Source organism: Rhinolophus hipposideros, assembly GCF_964194185.1.
Source record: "Rhinolophus hipposideros genome assembly, chromosome: 24".
In the NCBI taxonomy this organism is placed as follows: domain Eukaryota; kingdom Metazoa; phylum Chordata; class Mammalia; order Chiroptera; family Rhinolophidae; genus Rhinolophus; species Rhinolophus hipposideros.
In genome coordinates, this window is record NC_138070.1 from 14,348,551 (window position 1) to 14,372,017 (window position 23,467).

General features: G+C 51.2%; 1 protein-coding gene across 2 annotated transcripts; it reads left to right on the forward strand.

Moving 5' to 3' along the window:
- The first annotated feature begins 8,847 nt into the window (after positions 1–8,847).
- SELPLG (selectin P ligand) lies at positions 8,848–16,340 on the forward strand. Of its 2 annotated transcripts, none has more exons than XM_081036610.1 (2): positions 8,848–8,995; positions 14,420–16,340. In XM_081036610.1, the coding sequence occupies exon 2, from the start codon at positions 14,425–14,427 to the stop codon at positions 15,715–15,717; it is 1,293 nt and encodes a 430-aa protein (XP_080892736.1). In that variant the 5' UTR covers positions 8,848–8,995; positions 14,420–14,424; the 3' UTR covers positions 15,718–16,340. The 2 variants fall into 2 exon arrangements, with proteins under 2 accessions (XP_080892736.1, XP_080892735.1); XM_081036609.1 differs by lacking the exon at positions 8,848–8,995 and adding an exon at positions 12,464–12,607.
- The last annotated feature ends 7,127 nt before the right edge of the window (positions 16,341–23,467 follow it).

The following is a 23,467-nucleotide window of genomic DNA, read 5'->3' on the forward strand; positions in this document are numbered from 1 at the left end:
TTTTTCTTATCATGAAAGAGATGAGAATTTCATGATAGTGCAGATGAGGGAAACACCTGTGTCCGGCCACTCAAGGAGTCCTCACCGATGAGCAGATTCCCTGACAGGGCCTTTGACAGCAGTTTTTTCTTCCACAGAAATAAAATTCTCTAGGTTTGACTGTGACTTTTATTCCAACAGAAGGTTTGCAGTGTCCAACAGAAGCCATTTTGGGGTTTCTCTTTTTCCACTAAAATACTGTCTCATGACATTTCAGTCATTGTAGCAAAGACTTTCCCATTGTTTCTTCTAAATGTTTCTAAATGTAAATATGACTACTTGGCACAAAGCTACCCTTCCTCCAGTATCTTCTCCTAAAGTTGCCGGAGTCTGTGTGAATGGTGGCCGGGTCCATGGTCAGCTCGTGGTTGCAGGAAGGAGAAGCTGGCAGATGGTGTCTGCAGCCCCGCCGTGCCCAGGGTCAGGGGGGAGACGCGTGGTGTGGGGTGTTTACAACTTGGCGCCTTGCATCTTGGCCAGGAGACCTAAAGGTCACCATGTTGGCCCCAGACGGCCAGCCAGGCCCTGTCAAGGGGCAACTTCCGTTTTTTTTAAAGGTGACTTCCCTTACTGTACTTGGTGTTGTGTCCAGAAAAACTTCGTTGGCTCTTAAGAATCTTTTAACTCTAAGTGGCCCTTTCTCTCTCTGCTAGCAGTTAGAATATCCTAAAGCCGTCATTGGGTCACTCCATGATCATCGTTAAGGATACACCTTTCCTTATTCAGGCGGGCAGTGCTTGTTACCCAGGCTGGACAATGCCCTTTGTTCCTTTGTGTTTAATTAAAAAAGAAAGTCCTTTCTCCTTTCCTCTACTATTAGAGGGAGTGCATGCAAATTGGCACAACCTTTCCAGAGGGCAGTCTGAGAGGCTGTATCAGAAGTCTTAAATATTTTTACCTTTTCACCCAGGATTTTCACCTCTGGGGGTTTTGTCCTAAGGAAACCAGTGGGAGATACACTGAGGAATTAGAAGAGTAAAAGTTAGTCCAGCGGAGTTGGCTAATTAACTTGTCACGTCCATGTGCTGTAGCACTGTGTAGTTACTTAGTCATTTCATATTGTTTCAGGGTGTTGGGTGTCCAACCACCAAGTTTATATTCCAAGTGGCCCATAGTGAGCTGCGTTACTAATGCCATTGGAAAAGGGGTTTGTGTTTTAAAAAGAATTCTCACCAACTCTCTCAGCCCTGAAGTCACTTTGAGGTAAATGATGTTAAATTGGCTTTTAAAAGTACTTTTTCAAGAGTAAGACGGCAGAAGGGTGTGACGTCCATTAGACTTCATACAAACACAGAAGACTAGAATTTCCAGTTGGAAGGCTAGCCTTAGCTCCATGATTTGAATCAAGATAGATAAAATAGAGTAACCACTCCAGAACAGACTGTTTTTGACAAACCCTTTTAAGGGGGTATGCATATACAGTGTTTGTTTATGTGTCGAGTAAATACCGCAAATATTACTATATGGACTTAGCAGTTGTAATCTTTATTTAATCTGATTTTTCTGAATTTCTAAATTTCCGATAAATGTCTTTATGCCCAGAAAGGAATTATTTAAATGAATGTATGAATGATAAATTAGTAATACATTAATCACGCATCATAAATAGTGGGGGGAAGGAAATGGTGTAATGACATTAAGCAGCTCTGGGGTCCGGGACTCCTCAGAGCCTCCCAGGGACATCTGCGTACATGCTTCATGAAGCGAATAGTTAAATCAAATGAAACTTTTTCCCCCCCTCCAATTTAGAAGAAAAAAAATAAGTTCCTTTTTATCTAGACTTCAGACTGGGGAAAAACATTTTAAATCCCAAAGCAATGGCATAAATCACAAAGGAAAAGATAGATTGGCTGCATAAAAATCACATTATGTAAGACTCCAGTATGCCAAAACAAATTACATAAGATTTTAACATGTCAAAAAATGAAGGCCGTACAAACTGGAAAATACATTTTCAACCAATAGGATAGGGGACAATCTACTTTAATAGGCTTAAACTCTCAGTGCCAGCTGCCACCTCTAATTGAAATGGGGAGGACATCACTGCGCTGGCTGGTTGGGTCCGATTATAAGTCCGAAAGCCACTGCAGATCGCAGCGTTCCTCCCTCAGCCCCAACGCCACACTTTAGTCCCCCAGCAAAGGCTTCGTCACAAACTTTGAGGTGGAAGGATTTTGCAAGGAGACACTAATGACAGTATGCTTTGTGAACGTCCCCCAATTCCAAGGTTTCGAAAAAGGTGGGGTGGAGAAGTGGGGAGTACGAAATGGCTCCAGATCCAGAGATACTCAAGGATACGGTAGCTGCTATGTTTGTTAGGTTGCTTGACACGTGGAGGAAGGTGATTTAGAGAGGCTGGTGAGACCTTTGAAATTTGTTGTCGTTTCACTTTATTGGAAATGAAATGGTAAGAGCTGATTTAAAAAAATATATATATTTTTATTGGGGAACAGTGTTTTTTTCCAGGACCCATCAGTTCCTAGTAAAGTCGTTTTCAATCTAGTTACGGAGGGTGCAGCTCGCTGGCCCATGTGGGAATCGAACCGGTGACCTTGGTGTTACGAGCACTGTGCTCTAACCACTGAGCAAACTGCCACCCAGAACTGATTTTTAAGAGCTTGGGTTACTATATGGTGAGTGGAGGGAGTGTTTGGGTGAGGAATGCAGCTCACACGACAGACTTCATGGTGAAGGTCCTTGGAAAGCACTGTGAATCCATTGCCCAGGGAGCCTGGGATCAGAAGAAAAGAAGTGAACTCAGGTCAGTAGACAGTTGGAAAGCAAGTAGACAGGTCTTTCTGTTACTGAAAGGAATCCACGCACTGTGGAGTTTGGGGACTGACCTCTAGGTGCTTCGGGTTTTCTTTTTTCTTTTTTGTTAATGGAGGCTTATTCACATCTCAAAGACGAAGTGAATTTGGGGGAAAAGCTATGGTGGATTTGGAACAGCACTGGGCAGAAAGAGTCAAGCAGTCATTGGTGTTTTCAAAAGGGAAGAGCAAGGGTCTCGCCTGGTACCAGGTGCTGTGAGTGTGCACGTGCCAGGGCTCCAAATCCAAATAAGGCGCCTTTCCCACCTTCACTGCCAGCCTGGATGCAGATAGATTGCAGTAAAAGGGATCCTGCCCCCCCCTTCCCGCCCCCGGTGCCGTGGAAGCTGAGGGGGCAAGTTGCCCCCTCCATCGGGTGCCTCTCGGGTCCCCAGCTGCAGAGCTCACTTCCTTATAGCCCTGCTGTCTCGTTACTCCTAACATCTCCCCACTAGACACAGTTCTGTTTATCTTAACGTTCGCTGGGTAAACATTTTTACAGTGAGAGGGGAAAACTCCTGGAGGAAATTGTAGTGGAGCAAACGGCCAAGGGTTCCGGCAAGGAGGCGTGTTGGGGCTCAGTGCCCTGATGGCCGAGACGTCCACCCTCAGGGTTTCAGCAACAAAATCCAAGCTTTGGGGCTGTAGGGACCGCCTGAGAACTGGGAAGTTGCCCCGTAAATAACAGGAAGTTGTTGGCAGGTTCGTTTCCGTGCTGAGATGTTCTTTGGGTTGTAGAAGGTGACAAAGCCCCTCCTAGTTAAACGCCTGGGCTACTTACTTCCTCCCTCAACTACAGATGCAAAATGACACAGGAGTTCTCATCCCTCTGGCCAGTTTCTACCAGAGGCAGTGGAGCAGAGTGTCACCGAAGATGGCTAGGTGGTGATTCCTATATGGGCATTGGTCACCTGCCAGAAACCTTGTAGAGACTGGACCGTTGTTAGAACTGGTTACTCTACCTCCACCCTTCTGGTCCCTTCTTTGCTTCCAGAGGGATGTCTTCTCAAACAGAATCTGTCAAGCTCTGAGGGAGACACAAATCCATACTCTCCAGCCTCTTGTATGAGAGCTCCCTTGCCCCCTGCCTCCCACGCTGCTTGATTCCAGTCTCCTCTTGTATCCCACACACAGGCTGTCAGCTCTTCCTGTTGGCTCCAGCTTCAAAATACGTCCATATTCTAGCTACTTCTCACACCTCCACTGTTACCCCACTAGCTCGTGCCCCCCTCATCTCTGAGGTGGACTGAGCTCCTGCGTTAGCGTTCTCTAGAGAAACAGAACCAATAGGATGGGTACGGACAGAGAGAGACAAAGATGCGTTATAAAGAATTGGCTCTCACGGTGATGGAGGCCAACAAGTCCTGAGATCTCCAGGCAGCAAGCTGGAGACCCAAGAGAGCAGATGTTTCAGTTCAAGTCCAAAGGCAGCAAAAAAGAAAAGAAAACACAAAGGAGTTCCCTCTCACTTCGCTTTTTGGTTCTGTTCTGGTTTTCAACTGATTGGATGAGGCCCACCCACACTGGGGAGGGCAATTTGCTTTCCTCAGGCTACTGAATCAAATGTTAATCTCTTCCAGAGATACCATACAGACAACCCAAAGTAATGTTTGACCAAATATCTAAGCACTGTGGGGACCAGTGAAAGTGACATGAAATTAACCATCACAACTTCCAAACCGAGCTTCTTCTTGTCCCCTGCTTTAGTCCTAACACAGCAGCTAGAGTAACCTTTTAAGGTATTGAGGCAGGGGGGTGCAAACTAAGTCCATAGGCCAAATCTGGAAGTTTCTGTGTAGCCCACAAGCTCATAATAGTTTTTTACAATTTAAATGGTAGGAAAAAAACCAAAAGAACAGTGACAAGTAAAAAATTATGTGAAATTCAAATTTCAGTGTCCATAAATACAACCACACCCATTTGTTTAAGGATTATCTATGGCTGCTTTTTCTTTTTTTAATTGGGGAGTATTGGGGAACTATGTTTTTCCAGGACCCATCAGTTCCATGGCAAGTCATTTCAATCTAGTGGGGGGGCGCAGCTCACTGGCCCATGTGGAAATCGAACCAGTGACCTTGATGTTATGAGCACTGCGCTCTAACCACTGGGCAATCTGGTCTCCCCTCTGGCTGCGTTTCTACATTAGCCGAGGGGAGTCGTCTCAACAGAGACCTATGGCCACAAAGCCTAAAATACTTACTGTCTGGCTTTTTAAGAAAATCTTGCTGACCCCTATAATTAGATTCAAAACCCTCCATGGCTTCTCATCCCACTCAGAGTTAAAGCTAAAATCCTCACACTGGCAGAGGCGACCTGTTTCTGGAGCCTCCCCAATCTCCTGAGGCCCCTGTGTTCAGGGGGCCTGCCTCTGAGCCTTCGCATGTGCTGTTCTTTCTGAGCCGCGCAGCCTTCCTCCACCTCCAGTATCTGCAGGGATCCCCCCCCCCCGCCACCTTCCCCGTAACACCTTATTGCCACCAGATCTATTCACTCATTGCTTTTGTCCCCTGAATTGAACGTAAACTCCATGAGGACAGGCACTTGTTTTCATTCATTGTGGGAGCCCCAGGATCTGGCCCAATAAATATTTTGTTAAACAAATGAATTAAAAAGAGAGACATCTGGGATGAGAGTACCTATTGGGTTGTCTGTGTGGCAGGACTTTGCTTCCAGAATACATCCCTCCCCTGACCACAGCTGACCCCAGGCTGGGCCCATGAGCCCCTTGGAGTCCACTCCAGTGTGTCAAATCTGAGTTTGTGTACAGGGGCCTGGGAGCTGGGGAAGCCAGGGAGCTAGCAGGCAGAGCAGGTGCGCAGTGATGGAGAAAGGGCTTCGGGGTCCCTTTCACTCCCTAAGGCTATGCCTAAGGTCCAGCTACATTTCTGACTTTAAATTCCATGAGGTACCCCAGGGATCCTACTGCCACATAAGCCAGGTTGAGGTGAGTTGACTTCCCCCATTCAGGTCTGTCTCTTTCATCAGAGCCCCTTGAGATCTGAGATCCTGAGCCTTCATCCCTGCACTGCCAGGGCCAAGCCCAGACCTGGTGCTCAGGGAGGCTGGGGGAGGCGGGTTCCTTCAGCTGCTACCGTTCTTGGAAAATCACTGAGTCTGGAGCACGTTTCCAGGTTTGATTGCCCTCTGGCCTTCCAGGTCTGGGACTAGCCCCTGCGCTGGCCACCCTCAATCGCCCAAGCTGACCCCGTGAGCTCTGGGGAGCCCTGTTCTCTTTCCCTCGGGAGAAACAGCTTCACCCTTCAGGCTCCCACCCCAGAAGCCTCCTCCTACGACTGCCCAGATTGATAGCCAGAATCGGGGCTGCATGGAAACCCACGGAAGTTCTGTTCCCATTTGAGAAGGGGAATTGCGTCCCAGTTGCGGTGGCCCCAGGGTGGCCATTTCCCCTTAAAATGATTTAAATAGGCAAATCGCAACCTGTGAGCCCTCCCTTGACTCAGGATGCAGGGAGGGAAGGAAGGGGTCAGGCAGTTGAGCCCTTCAGAGCTGGGCCTATCGTTCGAGCAGCTCTGTTCTCTATTTTGTGAGACCTTCGCTTTCATTTAAACAAAAGGTTCCATGGCTGGTGGGTAGCTTCAAAAACCACTGTCCCGAAGAAACAGGCTGCCGAACGGGGCTGCACAGCCAGCTGGTCTCTGGTTTGGGAGGAAGTGTGGGCTTTGTGGTCTGGCCGGTGTGGGTCCTTCCCTGAGCCTGAGCTTTGTGGTGGGATAACGGCCACTTGGGAAGACAGGTGTGATTCTGTGACAGACATCACCCCCAGTTTTCCTGCAGTTTTCCCCATTTTCAGGGAAATGGCCCTACAGGGAGTGGACATCGTGTTGGGGCAGGGCCACAGCGAATTACAAAAAGGTGATCGGATCTCAGCTCTACCTTGCTAGCCTGTCATACGGTCCTTGCCCAGCCATGTATTTCCAGGATTCCACAAGTGTTCCCCCCCCCCCTTTTTCCTTAACTGAATGCATAGTTGACCAGCTTATGCCTGGTGAATACCGGATGGAGGCTAAGCTTTGCTGGCTTTGGTTGCCTACTGCTTCCTCTCTTTTGTCTCCATGGTACTGAGGTTTTTTAGAGCCATTCTCATCACTGGTGTGAACAGCTCCCCTCTCCACGCCTCACCCAGCTACTCCCACAAAGGAGCGAAAAATCAACCAAGCAGGCCGCCGCACAAGCACAGCTGGACAGGCAGGGGTGATGCAGCTGGACCCGGTGTGCAGGGTGGGGGGGTTGGAGAGGTGGGAGCGGGGGCCGGTGTGAACACCACCAACGGGGCAGCAGCAAGCACTGCCCTCCAGCAGCTGACGTCAGCAAGACCGCAGTTCGTACATGGATGGTCATGTAGGAGCTTTCCAAGTACAGGCACGCCTCGGAGATGCTTGGGGTTCCATTACTTCGGGTTCCGTTACTTCAGGTTCCGTTCCAGACCCCTGCAGCAAGCAAGTCTCCCGAACGTGTTGGTTTCCCGGTGCATATGAAAGTTATGTTTACACTACAGTGTAATTTAGGGGGTGTGCCATAGCATTAGGTCTCAAAAACAATGTGCATACCTTAATTTTAAAATATTGCTCTACAAAAAAGGTGCTACCCATCACCTGAGCCTTCAGCGAGCCGTGATCTTTCCACTGGTGGAAAGGGTCTTACCTCGATGTCGGTGGCTGCTGACTGATCAGGGAGTGGCTGAAGGGTAGGGTGGCTGTGGCAATTCCTTAAGATGACGGGGACATTTGCCACACGGATGGCTTTCACCAGCGATTTCTCAAAGATGAATGGTCACAGATCATCATGTCAAATATAATAATAATGAAAAAGTTTGAAATATTGCCACAAGGACCAAAATGTGACACACAGACACGACGTGAGCAAACGCTGTTGGGGAAAAAAAATGGCCCTGATAAATTTGCTCTACATGGTTGCACGAAACTTCATTAAACCAAAACCCCTGCAATATCTGTGAAGAACAATTAAAAAAAAACCACAAAAAACGAAGCGCCATGAAACGAGGTACGTCTGTGTAAGAACCACCACGTCTCCAGTTTTCATGTGGAAACAATCTCTGTGCAAAGCAGGGTACGAGCCTCTCTGCACGTGTCTTGAGCCACCGTTTTTGCAGCACAGGCCAGACCCTGGGAAATGCCCCTTCCTCCACTTCCTTGAAAGCTCTGTGCGTTCCTCGGCCTCCCAGCCTTTGTCCATGCTTGGCTCTCTGCCTGGGCTGCCCACCCAGCCCACTCTGCTTGTCGTCTCAAGTGCCACTTCTCCCTGAAAGAGTCTCCTGACGCCCCCCCCCAGGGTGGGTTAGGGACCCCTCCCTGGCTCACCACAGGGTGCTGTTACCGCACTATGTTGTCATGGTCTGTTCCCTTGCCAGCTTCCCCACCAGATGAGCTACAGCAGGGCCGGAGTCTGAAATTGCTTGCCTTTGGATGTTGGCACATGCAGCCTGGGGTGCCCAAGTTGGCTAAATGAACATTTAGACAGGGAGAGAAAATAGGCAGCTGTTGCCCGCTTGGAATTTGCAACCTAGCTCCTCAGAGCGGGTCTTGGTTGCAGCAGAAAGGACCACCTGTTTACCCAGAGAGAACATTTGGATTTCAAAGAATGACTACATCGTATTTGCAACGCTCAGGAAGGTCTGTTGTGTTGTGTTCTCGCCCACCAGTTTGTTCCTGGGCAAGAAGCAAAAAGCCATCCTTCTCTGCATCTGGTTACTCCCTTCCTTCCAGGGCGGGGTCCCCTCTCACCCCCATTCTCCATTACCTGTAGAGTAATGCTGTGGCCTTTTTCACTTTGGGCCCTCTCAACCACTGTTCCCCAGAAAGTTTCCATATAGTTCTTGGTGTTTTCATGGTTACCGGAACCCAAGAGTGATACCCCCCGTCCCAATCAACAGTGTCACCAAAGCTGTCACAAACAAGGAGGTGTGGGCCATCACGTGGCCCTGTCTGAGTAACCACATGCACACTTCCTTCTTTCATACACGACCGTTGGGGGTTGTCAAGGCCTGGACCACGGCTGCGGGTGACACAGCAGTGTCCGGTTAGTGTGGGCTGGGACCTCGTCGCTAAAACAGAGAAGCCACTTCTCCTGGGCCCATGAGGCAGCTGTCCCATGCTCTGCTGAGCACGGTAAGTGCTGGCTTGCAAAACCACAGGGAGTGGTGGGGGGTGCCCAAGGGACCAGCCGTCCTGCCTGACAGCTAAGGGCAGGCCCTGAGCTGCAGCCCCTGGGGAGGGCAGACCAAAGTTCCGGGGCTCGGGACCAATGTCTGCCTGGAATCTGTGGCCCTGTTCTGCTGTCTCTTCCAGATCCTGCTCTCGTCTACTTTCCTCCTGTCCTTCCCAGCAGGTTTGCCAGCATCTGCTGGCTTGGGAGCATTCTGAATTCAAAAAGTTAGAGAAATCAGGAGCGTTTCTCTAAAAATCACTCTACCCTACTTTCATGGGTGGGACCCTGAGACCCAGAGCGGTGAAGGGATTGGCTCAGGAACAGAGCTGGGGTTAGGTCAGGGCAATTCCTAGGAGTCGGTGCAGGATTTGTCTTGAAGCCGCATGAGTTATGGGTCCATGAAAATAACATTTCCAAAGCTGTGTTCTTCACACTTTTTTTAAAGATTGAGGAAATGGCACTAGTCGATAGCAAATTATTAAAATGTTAGAATTAGGATACTATTGCTAGTATCCTAAAAAGAGAAAATAATAATAATTAGAATACTCTTATTAATTTTTATTTGGGGTACTTTAGAGGCAAAAAGGAGAATGGGGGGGCTTATGGCTAAAGCAGTTCCCCTTGCACACACACACACACACACACACACACACACACACACACACACAGATAAGGACTAGGGCTCTAGTTGTCTGGAATTCTCTTCCTCCCTCTCGGACACTCTTGTTTTCTTCCCTCTCCCATCTCTGACTTTTAGTTCCCTGGGTCAGACCTCTCAAGGTCCCTGGGATGGGGGCTTAAGAGGTGGTTCTCTGGCCCCAGGCCCCAGAGTGGCTTCCTCTGAGGGTTGCCCGGGCTAGCCACACCCTAAGTGGCAGATGCCTCCCTCCCCAGGCTTGGCTAGCAGCCAGGGTATAGCGAAACCCAGATAGGGAAGGGGCTGGGCTGCCAGGCTCAATGCCTCCTGGGAGACTCAGCCAGAAGGATCAGGGCCTTCAAAGGGGCTGGGAATCATCTCAGAACGCTGTGCTCCCTTTTTACAGATGAGAAAAACAAGGCTCAGAGGGGAGAATCAGCTGCTTCAGGTTGTGGGGCTCGAATGAGCTAATAATTCATGTATAGCTCTTAGACCAGCACCTGGCACATTGTTTACACTGGAAACACATGGTTTATGAACCAGAGCAGGCTGAGGCTGTGCGCAGTGCCTAGGGTTTGCCATGGAGACACGTTTCCAGCCCTTTTTGGCCGACAATGTCAGAGGTATGTCAAAGCTGTCTCAGAGTTGGGGCTTTTGCAGGGACATGGCCCTACATGCAGAATAATAATGATAACAGCTGGCCTTTATTGAGCGCTTACTGTGTGCTTAAACATGCAGCCTGAACCAGCTCCCTTCCACCTACAACAACCCTATCAGCTGTAGGTGCTACCATTGTCCTTGTGTTCCAGCCAGGAACCTGTGGCTCAGAGAGGTGAGTTCAGTTACCCAAGGTCACACAACTCGTAAGCCACAGAGCGGGGACAGGATCTGGTTTGATACTGAATTTGCTCCGGAGTTGGGCCAGGGCCTGTCCTATTCACCAGGACTTATATCTGCACAGGGATTTGGGGCGTTGGGGGAATAGGCAGGGCACCTGGGCCTCAGTTTGACTTACTTGTGGATTTGGAGATCTTTTGATTTCTTAGTGCCCCATGGGCATCTTTTCTGAGCAGCCCAGGGTGACCACATTGGAGCTGGAATGTGGGTCTTCCTACAGCACAGTCCCCCACCCCTCAAGCCGAGGTGGGGCTGGGATCAGAAGCAACCTGGTTTTAGGGGGAAAGACAGGAAATGGGCAGTGCCTGACCTTGTCCATTAAGCAAGCAGTAAAGCAGTAGACAGATAGGATGAGGCAGTGTCAAAGCCCTGCTCAGCTGTTTTCCTCCTATCTGAGGTGAAAGGTGGGGACTGGAGGAAGCGATATCACTGCTCTAAGCCTTGCTTTCCTAATCTGTATAATGGGACTCATAACAGCCAGTATGCATGAAGATAAATGAGGTTCCCCCATATGATGAGATCGTTAGTCCATCCTCAGTGAGGGCTTTATAACCCATCACGTTTGTTGTATTACAGTAAACATATTTTAGGAAATATTAGAGTTATCGTCCGACCTGCCACACACAGTGCTAACACTCCGCTCCTCTCCTAACTACCTGTGTGGCCCCCTTGGAGCCATAGAACCTGTGGGAGCTGAGTTTTCTTTCTGGGAACCGAGTCAAATGGGCTGATGGCTGGTTGGTGCAAGGCTGCTATGTCTGTGGCCCCTTCCCCTCGAAGCCCATAGGATGTCAGGTGCCAGGCGTGGGTGACCAGCTGCCAGCTTGCCTGGGCCTAAGGGGTAAGTGCATGAGGGACTTTTAGCACTGACACTGGAAAAATCCAGGACAAGCTGGTCACCCTAGACAGGCCCAGGTAGGGAGACGGGAGCTTTCCCAGTTTGCTTGTCTTTTATTTCAACAAATGGGAGGTCTCTGCTCTCACATGGGACCCCGCAGCTTCCAGAACTGCCCAAGGGGAGGTAGGGAGGTCACCGTGTCTGTATTCTCCCTGAGTCTGAGGTCTCCCTTTTCTCTGCACCTCTGTCCACAGCCCCCAAAAAAGCCCCGTCCCCATCCAGCCCTCCTCTGCTGGATGCCAGCATTGGGGACTGTCCCTGCAGTATCCCATTTGATTCTCACAACCATAATCTTTGAAGCATATAATTCATTTTACAGATGAGGAAATGAGGCTCAGAGAGGGCAAAGCAACCTGCTCAAGGTCAGACAGCTGCTAAGTGGTCTCTCGTCCACCCGAGACTATCTCTGCATGCAGGGGACTGGGGATGGGTGGACGGGTGAGAGCAGGCAAGGACGAGAGCCCATGTTGGGGCCAGGAAACCTTGGTCCCATTCGTGGTATCTTCTCAGCCTCCAGGCTGCAGCAAGTCAAGCCCTGACTTGCCAAGATACCTTCCAGACCCAGGAACTGGTGGGTTGGGCCTTATGTTTCTGCCCCTCCCTCTCGGCTTCCAGGAAGTGGCTGAGGGCTCGGCCTTCCAGGAACTGAGAACTACCCAAGTTGGCGGGGAGGGGGATACCGGGGTTGTGAGTCTTTTCGTAATTACCAGATATGTCTCTGAGCTGGTGGCTTCTTCCTAAATTTCTCTGCTCCCCCTGCCCCCCCAAGGAAAGCCAAGATTAGGCCATATGCTCTTCCCCAAGTAGGAACTCCACGCCGTGTACAAAGAAACTCTGCCTCTTGAAGGCAGGTTAGAGGACAAAGAATGTGTACATGTGTATGTGACACATTTATTAAGCACCTACTGTAATCCTGGAACTTTTGAATCCATCATCTCATTGCATTCTCTCAACAGCCCTATGAGATTGGTACTGTTTGTTATCCCTATTTTACAGATGAGAAAACTGAGGCTCAGAAAGACAAAGATCTGTGTCAAGATCATGCATCTGGCAAGGGACAGAGCTGAGACTCAAACATCCTTTTGCCTGACCCCATATGCCCTGCATGGCACCTGGTATATATGGGGCTGACCTTTCTAGGTAATGTGGCCTCAAGGATTTCCTTATTCATACTCTGCCCTTCCTCTCCCAACTGGGTCCCCAACCCCAGCCACAGACACCGCAAGCTAAGCTCATCTTCCAAGAAGCCTTTGCTCCTTCTGCCCTCACAGCTAGATCAGGTCTCTTCACAAAGCCTTCCTGAATCCTCACTGGGTTCAAATCAGATTTCTGCCCCTTGCCAGCTGTGTGTCTTTGAGCCAGTTCCTTCACCTCTCTGAGCCTCATCTCTCCTCAGCAAAAGGAGGATAATCACGAGGGACAAAAGTGTCTGGTGCAAATATCATGAAGTTTGGTTTAAGAAATTATTTTCAGATATGATTATAGGCATTTTAGAAACCACCATAATTCTCACTAACGTGAAGGAGGTCAGATAGAGGCTGGAAGCTGAGGGGCCAGTAAGTTACAGTCAGTCAAAGAGAGATGAGCAAATACTCTCTGCTCCGAATCCCATGAAGTGCAAGGGAAGACACTGGAAATTATCCAGGCTCACTCTGCCCCAGCACTGTGTCAGGGTTTGCACACCGCTGGAGGGTATTGTGTTCAGGAACCCAGGAATATCTGAATCCTGCCCTAAAACACAGCTGTCATTCATCGCAGGATTCTCTAGTGCAAGATTTTGAATCTTACCAACACTAGCCAATGGCGGGAGGAGCGTAAGGAGAGAGAGAGGGAAGAAAAAAACAACACAAGACAGCATGAGTGTTCACAGTGCCAAGAAGAAAGACCAGTGAGATGGCCCAAAGGAGAGGTACTGCCCTTTCTGGCTACCTGGTCTGGAGGCTGAAGGTGATACCGGAATGGACAGTGACCCTGTCCACAGGCAAATGAAATGACTGTCAGCTTTCTGAGGGCAGGGATGTTCTGAAAAGATTTGAATTTTCTCCTGGTCTCGGATAGAATAGTTGATGGCTCTGGGCCCTGGAGAACGTATGCGATAGGTTTACTGAAAGAACCAAAGTAGCCACCCCTTGCTGGAGCTTGTGACGGGAACAAAATGCTAAGGGCTTGGTGGGCATCACCTCATTTCATCTTCACCACAGTCTGTGAGGTAGGTGCTGTCATCCGCTTTGTGTACAAGAACATAGACAAAGGCAGCCAGACCACGCTGAGACACTGAGAAAGGGTGTGACAAACTGAGAATCTGAGGGATAGGCCAGGGCTGTGCAGGATGGGAGCCAAGAGTGGGGCAAGTGGAACAGAGGGACGTGGTGGGAAGGAGGGGTCCTGATCAGACTCCAAGAGGCCTCACGAGTCCAGACAAGGAGCTTTATCCTGTAGACCTGTGGTCTCCAAACTTTTTTGCTCATGGACCTCATCAGTGGACAATACGTGTACATGGGTCTATTGATGAATTGTATACAAGTACTACTACTGTACACTCGATATACTACAAATGTACACAAAAATAGAAATGAAGAAGGGGGGACATGAAGTTAATATCAGTAGAAGCTCTAACATTTTCTATCTACACCCCCAGTGGATTGTCTTGCCCACAAGGAAAAAACTTTCACCAAAAAGGATGAGGAGACAAATAGTTTCCATGCACCGTATAGAGGGAGTTGAAGGTCCTCCTGGATGGATTTATTCATCTCAATAAATAGTAATGGCCCCTATTTGTTTGGGGCCTACTGTGCACCAGGCATGTACTGGGTCGTGAAGATGCCTAAAGCCAAGTATCTGCCCCCGACCAGCCCTACAGCCAGCTGTGGCCGTCCCAGATCACAGCTGAGGGTGCTTGGCAGGCCCAGGGGAGAGGCTGTCCTGATGTCCCTCTGTCCGTGTCTTCCTCAGGTGCCATGCCTCTGCAAGTCCTCCTGCTGCTGACCCTGCTGGGCCCTGGCAGCAGCCTCCAGCTGTGGGAGACCCAGGAGAATGGAGCCAAGGAGTCCCCAAGCCTCCCGCTTGCCCGGGGCCGGAGACAGTTGCCCATGGATGAGGACTTCACCGAAATGTACGATGAGTATCATACGGACCCTCCAGAAATGCTTGAAACTACCGCAAGGGCTGTGTCCCTGAGCCCCGAGCTTCAGGCTATGATAGGAAGGTTGGGGCAAAGAGGTTCTGCAGGGACTGGTACTCCGGGGCCAGCCACAGAGGACTCTGCTGGCTTGGATGCAGGAGGGACAGCCTTTGGGAATCTGAGCACAGAACTGGCCACACAGGGGATTCCTGTCACACTGGGCCCTCTGACCAAAGAACTGGTCACTACAATCTCTCCCACCGTGGTGGCTCCATCCACAAAGGAGGCTCCATCCACAGAGCTGTCCACCACAAAGGCCCTAGCCACGGCGCCAGCAGCCACGGAGGCCCTGTCCATGAAATCCACTGTCATGGAGGCCAGGTCCACGGGACCAGCAGCCACAGAGGCACTGACCACGGAACCCGCAGCCACGGAGGCGCTGACTGTGAAATCCACTGTCACAGAGGCCCTGTCCACGGGACCAGCAGTTACGGAGGCGCTGACCACAGAACCCACAGCCACGGAGGTGCTGACTATGAAATCTACTGTCACGGAGGCCCTGTCCACGGGACCAGCAACCACGGAGGCCCTGTCCACGGGACCAGCAGCCACGGAGGCCCTGTCCACAGATCCAGCCACCACAAAGGCTCCATCTACAGGACCTGCTAGCACAAGCAGCCTAACCACAGCCTTTCTTGTGCTCTCCCATCCTCACAGGGGCACCACTATGCCAGCCAGCAATTCGACTGACAACTTAATCAACCAATGGAGAAAGAGTCAGGGTCTCTCCCCGCAGAGCTCTGTGGCCCCCAGCCCCACAGGGGGCCTGGGTAACATCCCCGTGAAGCAGTGCTTGTTGGCCATCCTCATCCTGGCACTCGTGGCCACCACCTTCCTTGTGTGCACTGTGGTGCTGGCTGTCCGCCTCTCCCGCAAGAACCACATGTACCCCGTGCGCAATTACTCACCCACTGAGATGGTCTGCATCTCAGCCCTACTGTCCGACAGGGGCGAGGGGCCCACCGCCACAGCCAACGGGAACCTGCACAGCACGAGCCCCGGCCTAAAGGAGGAGCCTGGGGAGGACCATGAGGGGGACGACCTCACCCTGCACAGTTTCCTCCCTTAGCTCCCCCTGCCTAACCCCTGGAGCAGGGTCCCCTGCCTCCTTGCTCTGTCCACAGCCCACTGGGCCACCACTGCCTCCAGGCTCTATTCCGTAAGTCTGGCCCTTGTCAGAGCCCCCTAGGGATGGGATCTTTAAGGCAGGGTCCCCAAGTGCTTCAACAGGACCTGAGCAGCCAAGGTCCCTCCTTCCCCCTGGCTGCTGGAGTTTCATACCCAGACACCAGGGAAGAGTCAGGGTTCCTTGCCCTCACCCCACCGCCATTGTCTTCTGGTTGTCATGGTCACATGCATGCATTTGGGGGATGAGGGCATTCCTGAGGCCATTTCCAGCTGCTGCCCCCTGGGGGCAGCTGCAGTTTTCTTGGATGTCTTTGCAGGGAGCCCAGGGTGAGGTGTCACCCTGTGAGGGCTGGCGCAGGCTTGGAGAGCGCAAAGCGACACCCTTCTTTGAGACTGTGTGTGCTGCCAACGAGCTTCCTTCTGGTGACAGAGTAACCCTCATCCTGCCCTCTCTGGCCTTCCCCTGTGTCCCCATGGCAGGGTGGGCTCTGCCTTGTTCACCGAAGTACCCCACTGCCTAGCCCGGGGTCCGGTACAGTGCAAGCACTCAATAAATATTTGATGAACAAACATTGGTTGGATGCTTCAAGGTATCAAGGTACCTCCTGGAGGTGTGTGGCGTTGGCCTTTGCTGTTCACACCCAGCGACTGAGGCCCCACAGCCTGTTAGGCTGACTTCAGTGTTGTCTCGGGAACACTGGGGGGCATCTTGGTACATCCTTGAGTAGCTGGGAAAGCTTTCCGGCTGTTTGGGGGGGTAAAGTGGGGCTGGCTTCCAGGGACTACTTTATTTCATGCCCCCCACAACCCAGTTTCGGCCTACAGAATTGGGTTCCCCCCACATCTCAGACAAAAATCGCCTCTAAACATCAACGCCAGCCTCCCCAGAAGCCCACCCTCCCCTCTCCATTCCCCATGGAGTCTGTCTCCCTTTAACACCCAGTACCCACCCATTCGCACACAGGCGAACACAGCTGCAGTCTGTCTACCAGGCTTTTGTGCAACTCACAGGAGTAGCTGTCATTTAAAGTTTGGGGCCAGCAGACTTTCTCCTAAAGGGCCAGACAGTAAATATTTTAGGTTTTGCAGGCCACCTGGTCTGCAACTTCTCAACTCCACCCTTATATAGCAGGACACATGCAGTAATTGACAATGTATCATAAGTAAATGGGTTTGGCTGAGTTCTAATAAAATTTATTTATAAATAGGCGGCAGGCTGGATTAGGCTCTGTAAGTTTACTGACGCCTGATTTAAGTATAGGGTGACCAGAAGTCCCGGTGTGCCTGAGACTTTCCTGATTTTAGCATTGAAAGTTTCGTATTGTGGGAAACTCTGCCGCCCCAGCTAATCAGGACAATTGGTGGACCTATTTAAACACCACTTATCACGTGCATACATTACCATGTTCAAAACCCACTTTGACCCTAAGCGGTAAGATCAGAAAGTGAAGGCTCACAGAGGAGAAAGAGACTGGCCCGCCGGCAGTGGCTGAGCAGGTATTTAAACTCTTGAACTTCTGCGTCCCAGTGTCTTTTAGTCATTTTCCTTCGGGGAGAAGGAAACTGCTGCTTCAGAGTTCTATCTTCTAAGAGAGAACTAAACATCATCTCAGGGGAGACTGCTTTTCTCTTCTAGCAAAATACCTCCAGAAGCCTCTTTGGAAGTGAAGGTCCCCTCCACTCCAGGACACAACCTGCCAAGAGGGAGCTCAAAGAGAGGACCGAGTCTGGAGGTCCTGGGTGCAGCTCAGGAGAGAGGGGCTGGGGTGAGGAAAGAGGAGCAACTGGGGAAAGGCAGCAGGGAACGCGGCAGGCAACAGGCCATCAGGAACAGTCCGTGAGAAGGGGAGGAATGCCTGCCCCTCCCCTGAACCCGTAGAGCAAGTATGACACACAAGGAAGGTGTGTCCAAGATGCTTTGGTGGGGGCCCTGGTGGAAGAGCGGTGTCCACTGTGGTCCAGGGCAGCGGATGCTGGAGGAGGAGGGATGACGCGTTAGGAGCAACGTGAGTCACTTGCCCTTTGGGAGAAAAGCCAGCGGGAGGATTCCACATCATGGCAGTGAGGACCCAGAAGCTGAGAGACTTGGGGGACACCTGAACAGTCTCCCAGGTTCTTGTCAACCCGTCCTTCTGGGCAGGGAGCAGCTCTCCCTTTCTCCTGAGGGCTCCGGGAGTGCCTGGTTTTCCACCTGGCTATTTCTCCCAGGTGCAGGATTTAGATTAGCATCGGTGATGATGGGTGCTTAAAGCAGCCACCAGGGGGCGCGCGCCGCCAGCTCTTTGTCACCGGCGGCTTGGAGCTTCCTTCTGTGCAGTTAGAGGATGAAAGAGGAAGGACTGTGGAGCCAGGATACAAACACAGTGGAGTGCTAGTAAATGTTGAACAGCTGGCTCCTTGGGTGGATTGGTACCCAGGCCATGATTTGCAGTGCTTGTCTATTTCCTTGGTGTAAATATTCCCACGGCAGGTTTTGAGCAACCAACCATCCATATGGTAGATGGTATAATACATGTAAGTCATCTCAGGAGTAGAGAGAATAGCAGAAAATAGTAAAATAATTAGGAAGTGATGAGTTTTAAGTATTGAGGACCTTGGTTTTTAATGTAATATACCGTGTTTCCTCGAAAATAAGACCTAGCCGGACAATCAGCTCTAATGTGTCTTTTGGAGCAAAAATTAATATAAGACCCGGTCTTATTTTATTATAAGACCGGGTCTTTAATATAATATAACAATGTAATGTAATGTAATAATATAATATAGACCGGGTTGTATATTAATTTTTGCTCCAAAAGACACATTAGAGCTGATTGTCCGGCTAGGTCTTATTCTGGGGAAAACAGGGTAATTTAACTTACAAAACAACTGGCTCACATAATTCTGAAAATGTGACAATTGGCTTTCAGAGACGGGTATAGGCTGGCCGCTGCATACCACTGCGACCTTCACCCTGCCTGGATCTCCTCTTGTCCTTGAAAATCAGTGCCTGAATTGCCCCACTTACCCATTCAGCAAATATATCTGGAGTATCTCCATGAGTCCCCTTAAACTGCCTGGGAAGGAGGACTAGGACCCTCCCATTTCACAGAAGACAAAACTGAGGCTCAGAGAGGTGAAGTCATCTACCCCAGTTAATGTGTGAGGACCCAGGATTGCAACCCAGGCCTCAATCAGAAAGCCATGTTCATACCTCTATGTCACGCCATCCTGGAGATCACAGCGGGGTTCTAGGGGAATCCCACGCCCCAAACTCTCACCTCTGTTGAGCAGCCCTGCAACTTGGAAGTCCCCACCAGTCTCCCTTGTGGTTCCTGGTTGCTAAGGGAAGACATTGTTCCTAGAGAAGGTGACAGAGTTGAACCCAGCCTCCTCTTTGCAGAGAGAAGGACACAGCAGAGCTTGGCCCTAGGACAAAGAGAGATGGCTGGGGGACAAGAAGCTGGCATTTACTGGGCACTGACTGCATGCCTGGCCCCATGCCAAACACTTTATCTGCATAAAGTGATTTAGGCCTCACAACAACCTCATGATGTGGGTGTAATAATTACCCCCATTATACTGCAGGGAAAACTGAGTTTCAGAAAGCTGGACCGCTTAGTCCAGCAAGATGCACTGCTAAGAAACTAGACTGCTGACTTCAGTTCTGATGATAAGGAAGGAAGCCGGGTAGACAGGAAATAGGGGGGCATGCTAAGTTTACTCCAGGTCCCTTCTTTCTTATGAGCTGGCACTGCCAGCCTTGAGGGTGGCTCATCCAGCAGCCGATCTGGGCAGAGGTTTCCCAAACTCATCCTTCGTATCCCACCCCCAACGCCACTCAGCCAAGCTTCATAACTTGATTGTTATGGCATGTCCACTCTGTGCCAGGCACCGTGCTAAATCCTGGGGTGCCAGGTGAGCAGGACAGAATGGGTGATGCCCTTTGGGACTCATGGGTCTAGAGGGAGAGAGAGAGATTAATCGAATGATCGTCTAGAAAACGATCAGATTATGGCTGGGCCCAGAGCCCAGAAGAGTGGTGCTGGGGTCTCTGAGTGTGTGCATTGTGGCCAGACCCGAGGGGTCGGGGTGGGAAGGACTCAGGAGAATGTTTGAGACTTGAAAGATGTAGAGTTGTTGATGTGGGAAGGAAGATAGAGAGAGGAGAATGTTCCAGGCATGGAGAACAGGGCTGTGTGTTGGGGGAATGGACAAGGGCAGGGTGATGGGAAGGAGCTAGAGTGGTTGCAGGGAGGAAGGTAAGGCTGTGTGGGGGTGAGGGGAGGCCTGGGCTAGAGTAGGGGTGCAAAGAAAGTGTGGAATGAAGAGATCATCAAGAAGGACCAAAACTCTGTGTGTGAGGCATCACGTGAATGCAGAATCTCAAAATGGTTGGCCGTAGGGACATGGGTGCTACATAGCACTCTGACACCCCTCTCTGCACCCCTGGCAGGTAGAGGTGGGCAGAGCCCTGAGGGATGGGCTTCTAGGGGCCCAGTCCACTCAGCCACTCACTCAAGCACTCACTGCACATGCAGCCTCCAGGCATGAGGTGGTGTGCCCCTGCGGGTAGGAATTGTGACTCAGCCTCTAGTGTGATTCTGGCACAGAGCACATCACTGGGACATGTGTGTGAACTATTCCAACAACTGGGAACAGGTCAGGAAAAGCCAGGCAGCTCCAGCCTAGGATCAATAGAATGTTACTCAGCAATTGAAAATGAGGTGTTTGAAGCGAACACGGAAAAATGCCCAGGATGGAATCGTTACGAGAACTCTGAGCCTCTGTGGCCTCCTCTGTGAAATGGGATCATAATAGTGTCACGTTGGAGGGATGTTGGGAGGATTCATGAGACAAATCACGGTAAACACTTGGTCCAATGCCTGGCACAGGGTAAATGCTCCACAAATCATAGCTACGGTATTAGGAGGATCAAATGTAGAACAAAAGGCTGGAAGGAAGTACAGCAAATTGTTAAGAACGGTCAGCCATCCCGCTTAGGATGGCTTCTTTCGACTTTTCTGTGTTTTCCTAATATTTCTCAATGGACAGAACACAATCGTAAGTGTTAGGAAATCTGGGGGTCCCAGACCTCCCCAGCTGGTGAGTAGAACCATCTTCCTACAGCGATTAATGCCCACACAGGAAGGCTCTGAGCCGGTGGTCCTTACCTGCAGGGGACATTGGGCAATGTCTGGAGATACTTTGGGTTGTCACTATCGGAGAGAGTGCTATTGGCACCTAGTAGGTGGTCAGGCTGCTAAACATCCTACTGTGCACAGGACAGTCACCCAGCAAAGAGGTGTCTGGTCTCAAATATCACGAACGGCCGAGGTGGAGAAACCCTGCTCTTCCCATCCGGCAGTGAGAGCCCCGCAGAGCTCCCCTCTCAAAGGGTTCTGGAAACCCAGAGGGGCTTCTCTGTGGCCAGGAGCTTGACTGGTGAGGGTGATAATGGTGGGTGGAAGGCTGGAGCCATCACTGCTCCAGATCTCGCCACCCAGGGCCCTGCAGAGCCAGCACTCCCATGCCGGAGATGGGCAGAATGAAAATGCTGCTGCTGAGCCTTGAGGAAGGATGGCTTCCGTGCTGCTCTTCCCAAGAAAGGAGGAGAGAAGAAGGCCCCACGGCAGGAGACTGGAGCATCAAGGTGGCGCAGACACACGCCCTTTCCCAGGCACATGAACCCTGCCAGGACAGCCATGTGTGTGTGAACCAGCGCCCTTCCACCTCAGCACTGGTTCTGGGCTTCCTCCTGCTCTCCTGGGGGAGTTCTTTCAGGAGACCCTATTGTCCTGACTCCCATTTGGCGTCTGGGCCCCCAGGAGAGACAAGTTTCAAGTGATTTCCCCCAGAGTTTCAGCAGCCCCTCAGCAAATCTTTGGACACAGATGAACATGTAGGAGAGGAGAGTGGGGTCCCCTAGTCCAACCAGCCAAAGAAGCTCCTGGACCCCAATTCTTGCCCTGTTCAGACCCCCGTCTCTCCTATTGACAAACATGTTGGTTGGAGGAGTGAAGAAAAGCTCCTGTCACTTCTCACTCTCGCTCTGCTCTGGCCCCACCAGCCTTCATGCTCTTTTTCCTTCACGGGCTCCTGCCTCAGGATCTTTGCACTTGCTGTTCCTTCAACCTGGTACTCTCTTCCCAGATGTCTGCATGACTGGCATCTTCTCTTCTTTTAGGCCTCAGCTTGAATGTCACCTCCCCAGAGAGGCCCTCTCTGCAGCCCTGCCCCAGCTATCTTTTACAACAACCCCCTTTTTCCTTTCAAGGCACTGATAACGGCCAGCAGTGATGATATACTGATTTGTGCTGTGCAAGGATGGGGGCCTCTGTCCCCATGTCCCCTCTTTCCTTGTCACTGCACAGTGCCTGGCATGCAGTAGGAGTTCAGGAAACGTTTACTGAATGAACATACGTGTTAGGGAGGTCTTGCAAGGGCGTGAGGACAGAGGTAAGGCAAGGGGACTGACAAATGTAAATGCCAGGGGCGGAGATGGAGGGGGCCTTAGGTTTAAGGCTTGGAGTCAGGCCGACCCGGTTGGAATCCCCGCTCCATTGCTTACCAGTGGCAGGGTGTTGGGCAACTCTCTAACCTCTGGGAGTCTCAGCTTCCACACCTGTGACACGGGGAGAAGTCTTTGCTACTTCTGGGGGCGATGGGAGGGTGAAATGAGCACGGACATGGCTGGCACACTGGAGGTGCCCAATTAGCGCCCATTCTGGGAGATACTGTCCCTGGCTACCGGGCAGGCGTGGACTATTTCAGGGGCACCATGAGGGGCCTCCATGTTCCCCCAAGCCTCGAAGTCCCGCCCCTGTGGTTTGGGGAGCCAGCCCCCACCGCCCTGCTACACTCTCTGTCTTTTGGCCTAAAATTAGCTCACAAATTCCTTGGCTGCTTGGCTGGTGCTTCCAACCGACAATTCAAACCAGATGTTACCAGCTGTCGGGGCCCATCCCCCCTGGACAGCGCCGGCGAGTATCCTGCCTGGCTGGCTCAGGGGGGCGGGACTCAGCCAGGGAAGGTCAGCCCGCTGTAACGCAAGCGCGCTGCCTGCACACACGCAGGAGCCCAGGCAGGGCTGGAGGCTGGCGGCTGGGTGCACACCCCTCCTGGGATGGGGGGCACCCCTCACTGACTCACCTGCTGGCAGGTGGGGGCTGGGGTGGCTCTACCCCTTTCCATCCAGTGACCTTGTGGAGCGCCTGCTGTATGCCAAGCCTCTAAGTTTGCTGCTGTCCAGTTGGAGTGATAGACTCTCAGTCCCAGGTGTCACTTGTGTTGCTGTTATTATTATTGATTATTATCATTTAGTGCCACGTGCGGAGGCACATTGCCTTCTCACAGTAATCCAGGGATGGTGGTGTTATTATTACCACCATTTTACAGATGAGGAAACTGAGGCCCAGAGTGGTTGAGTAACTTAGCCCAAGGTCACTCAGCTCTGAAGCAGCAGAACTCAGGGTCCCAGAGGGCATGTGATCTTGGCTCATCCTGGGTGTGTTTTACCTCCTTGCTGTCAACCCTCCCCCCCCAACCTGTGGCCCTTTCCTTCATGGTGGATGGATCCAAATGTCCTGGAAGACCCTCTCTGTGAGGTCAGCCCTGGGCCCACGTACAGAAGGCTGACTCATGGCAGCTGCCAGGAGCAGGGGGTTCATAGGGAGCCCCCGGGAGCCAAGTTTCTGGTCCCTGCTGGGTCA